The sequence below is a fragment of the Coptis chinensis genome, chromosome 7 (genome assembly GCF_015680905.1).
Source record: "Coptis chinensis isolate HL-2020 chromosome 7, ASM1568090v1, whole genome shotgun sequence".
Classification (NCBI taxonomy): domain Eukaryota; kingdom Viridiplantae; phylum Streptophyta; class Magnoliopsida; order Ranunculales; family Ranunculaceae; genus Coptis; species Coptis chinensis.
Genome location: NC_141462.1, coordinates 29,724,898 through 29,728,545, shown reverse-complemented (window position 1 = coordinate 29,728,545; position 3,648 = coordinate 29,724,898). Strand labels below are relative to the sequence as shown.

General features: G+C 34.8%; 1 protein-coding gene across 1 annotated transcript; it reads right to left on the bottom strand.

Annotated features, from left to right (window-relative positions):
* Positions 1–2,122: 2,122 nt before the first annotated feature.
* On the bottom strand, positions 2,123–3,187 carry LOC147487045 (zinc finger BED domain-containing protein RICESLEEPER 2-like). Its single transcript, XM_086573921.1, has one exon. It carries the CDS (start codon positions 3,185–3,187, stop codon positions 2,123–2,125), a length of 1,065 nt encoding a protein of 354 aa, XP_086430047.1.
* Between the last annotated feature and the right edge of the window lie 461 nt (positions 3,188–3,648).

The window sequence follows — 3,648 nt, the reverse complement described above, 5'->3', positions numbered from 1 at the left end:
ATTGCTCATATTTTGCACATTTATCTTTAGATGATTAAATTACTGTATATATGTTATTCTAAATTCAAAGGAGCTTGTCCTTATTCACTGCTAATGAGATGTATGAACTTCTGAGAATAAATAAGAAAACAAGACCCTTTGTACTAAATAAAAGAAGTTTGTGAGTACTTCACTCAAAAACTCTCACGAGGCTTAAAGCTCGTCTACTAGGGAATTCCTAGTGGTTTAAGGCCTTGTTGTATACGGTCAATGCAATCGCACTCTGTGAAATGAGATTAGTATAACTTATAATAAATCACTCATTTGTGATCTTATTTTTTTCTCTCATCCTTGCTTGAAGACAAGCAAGATGCTATTTGGGGGGTAGTGATCAGCTCCTAAATGTGCATTTTATTACCCGTATATTGCCGCATTACAGCCTTTCTTACGTTTCACGAAAAGACAACTCATAGTTTTTATCATATCGTCTTTTTCAGGTTATAGAGTATTTCATACCACTTATCATAAAAGTTGCATCTTAACGCCAAAAGGAGCATTAATCACGCTTATTATGAATACCAGAAGCTGCTATGGAAAATTGTCAAAAAAAGTCAAAGTCAACTCAAAGTCAAAAGTCAAAGGTCAAAAGTCAAAACCCTCAAATGAGAAGACCAAAGATGGAGGCCCTTATCTCAAAATATGATGACTTTCTCCCTAAACATATCTTGGTCAAGAAGGCACCAAAAAGCAAAAGCAAAAGTGAAGTGTGAGGTGTCTAGTTTGTAATGGAGAAGGACAAATCTATAAAAGGCAAAAGTAGGGGTATATAATCAAAAAGCAATGGAGAGAGAAACCATCTATTGTCTTAGGATCCAAACTATTTGGTTTGTTTAATTTCTTGTCTTGTTTTTCAATTCATGTTTTTACTTTATATTGTTGTCTTTTTCCTTTCAATCAATCTTGTTTACTTGTTCTTATTTCCTTTCAATCAATCTTGTTTACTTGTTCTTATTTCAAGTTTTAATCAATCTTCCTTCCATGTTTTCAAGTCATTTCAATACGAACAATCAAAGCTTTTAAGTTTGCATTAACTTAGAACTATTCTAAATCCATACAAGAGTCTACCTTTCTTCTTCACATCTCCCTCACTCAAACTCTAAACAATTTAGGATAAACCTCACTTCTAAAAACAAACTCTTTTGAAGTTACTACCACTATCTAAAGCTTCACGCATCTCAACTCATAATATTTGGTCATTCGTCCATCCCTCCAATCCTCCATGACGATTTGATTGTGATCAATTGATCATGAAATGATGAAAAAAAAAGTAAATTTCTACGGAGGTAGTGAAGTATGTAAGATAAACATTTGAGGCCAGTAAAAGACACCGATACCGTTCAACAAAGCCCAACCTGACATAAGTCATAGAGGTCCACCTTTTTGATAATCTACTTTTAACTGTCCAAAAAAGCGAAAATGTGCCCCAATTAGGGGTGTGTTTTGGCCTGATCGGATCGGATTAGGACAATGCCGATCCGATTTTTTTTCAAAATGCTATTATGCCATGCCGATCCGATTTGATTTTTGTTCGGAATGCTATTATTTTTTCCGAAATCAGAAATTCAGAAAATTCGGCTAAATTCGGCAATCGGATTTTTTCGGATGAAATTCGAAAATTTTCAAAAATAAGGAAATCTTGATATTCAGTGTAGTTACTCTAGTCTGTAACTATTTCATAACTCGTACAAATACCAAAACAAAAAATAATTCACATCAACAATTTAGTAAGCTTTTTCATCAACAATCCACATCAAGAACAAAAATTAATTAGTAAGATATATTCCACATCCAACAACTAACTACGAAAAGTTCCAGGCACACAATATAAATGTTCCAGACTTCCAGTAGCTAAAAAAAGAAACATGAAGTAGAATGGCCTTGTCCACTACTCCATTAGCCAATATCAGCAATCTCCCATAGCCAGCAAGTCATTTTAATCTACATTTAGTAGAGTTAGTAACTAACAACAAAAAAAATGTTCAGCATAGAGTCATGGGCACAAAAAACTTAAATGATAGCAAGATTAGTGGTGCCATCATTTGAAGTGTTTGATTCATCAAGTGCATCAAGATATAAGCATATTCTATCTTGTAATGGTCATAAAGACGTTCCACAAATCCTTCAATTTTTTAGTAAAAGCTTCCACTTCTTTTTCCCTTTGCTCTTTGGTAAGTATGCCAACTCTTTCCAAGTATGAAGAATACCAAAACTCCATGTATTGTAATTTGTACCGAGGATCCAAAACAATTGCAAATATGGTTGATGGACTCAAACTTGCAATACTTATCAAACTTTGAATCCATCTTTCGGGCCATATCACGAAAAAATGCATCATATCATCACTCTCTAAAAGATCCATAATAAGGTCTTTCACTTGTGTTAACTCATCGAAATAAGTATTGGAAATAACATACTTAGAACCGGACACACGCTTTGTGAGCTCATAAAATTCCTCCAAAAACAAGTGCAAAGCTTTAAGTTTCTTCCAATCAATTTCCCCCATTACACCCTTGTTCTTCACATTACACTCGAACACAAAATTTATGTCATGCTCACTAAACTTATCAAAAGCCTTTTCAAACTTCATCGCAGCATCTATCATTAGGTAAGTTGAGTTCCACCTAGTCTTGATATCTAAGCATAAACTCTTCTTAGATTTTATCATCTCTTCCAAAGCACATTTTTTAAACATTTGCAAATGTGATGGACTACTCCTCACATTCTTGACACTTGGACATAGGCGTTTAACTGTGCCCTTAACCTCAGCAATTTCATCTCCCACAATAAGATTAATGACATGTGCAAAACATCTAACATAAAAATACTCACCTCCTAACAACACCCCATTTCTTCTGTTCATTCTTCTTGTCAAATCTTCAACACACTTGTCATTATTCTTTGCATTGTCACGGGTGATAGTCATTACATTCATTAAACTCCACTCCATCAAACAACTCTCCATGGCCTTCGCAATGGCTTCACCACTATGTGGATGTGGAAGTACCCGGAAACTTATAATTTTCTGGTGAAGCTTCCACTCCTTATCAACGAAGTGAACTGTTAGAACCATGTAACCAAGATTTTGAATTAAAGTCCACAAATCCGTCGTGATGCATACATGTGAAGGCAAAACCTTAAAATATTCCATCAATTTATTTCTTCCGTTAAAATACAGTTTCAAGCAATCCTTCGTTATTTGGGTTCTACTAACCACATAAAACTTAGGTTGCACATCTTCAAAACCCTTATTTTCAACAAAACAAAACGGGAGTTCATCAATAATTATCATTTTTGCAAGAGAAAACCGACACTTTTCTTGGTCAAACCTCCAATTAAGAAGTTGACCTGCTTTGAAAGAAATTTGGGTTTGTGTCTTATCTCTTTCAAAACCAAGAAACTCACTACATTTTTTTCAGATAGTTCCATAATATATTGGTTCCACGAGCAGAAGGTGCATCGATATTTCGGTGACAATAGTTGCAAACAGCTTTCCCATAATACTTTTTTGTCCCCTCTACGACTCTACTAGTTGTTTTGCAAAATGATTCCATACCTCAGAAGCTCCATGGTGTCCCACTAGCCCAGATTTTGGACCGGTTTTATGCCTCT

Coding starts and splice junctions, on each gene's coding strand:
- LOC147487045 (XM_086573921.1), bottom strand. CDS start 3,187: ATGGAATATTTTAAGGTTTTGCCTTCACATGTATGCATCACGACGGAT.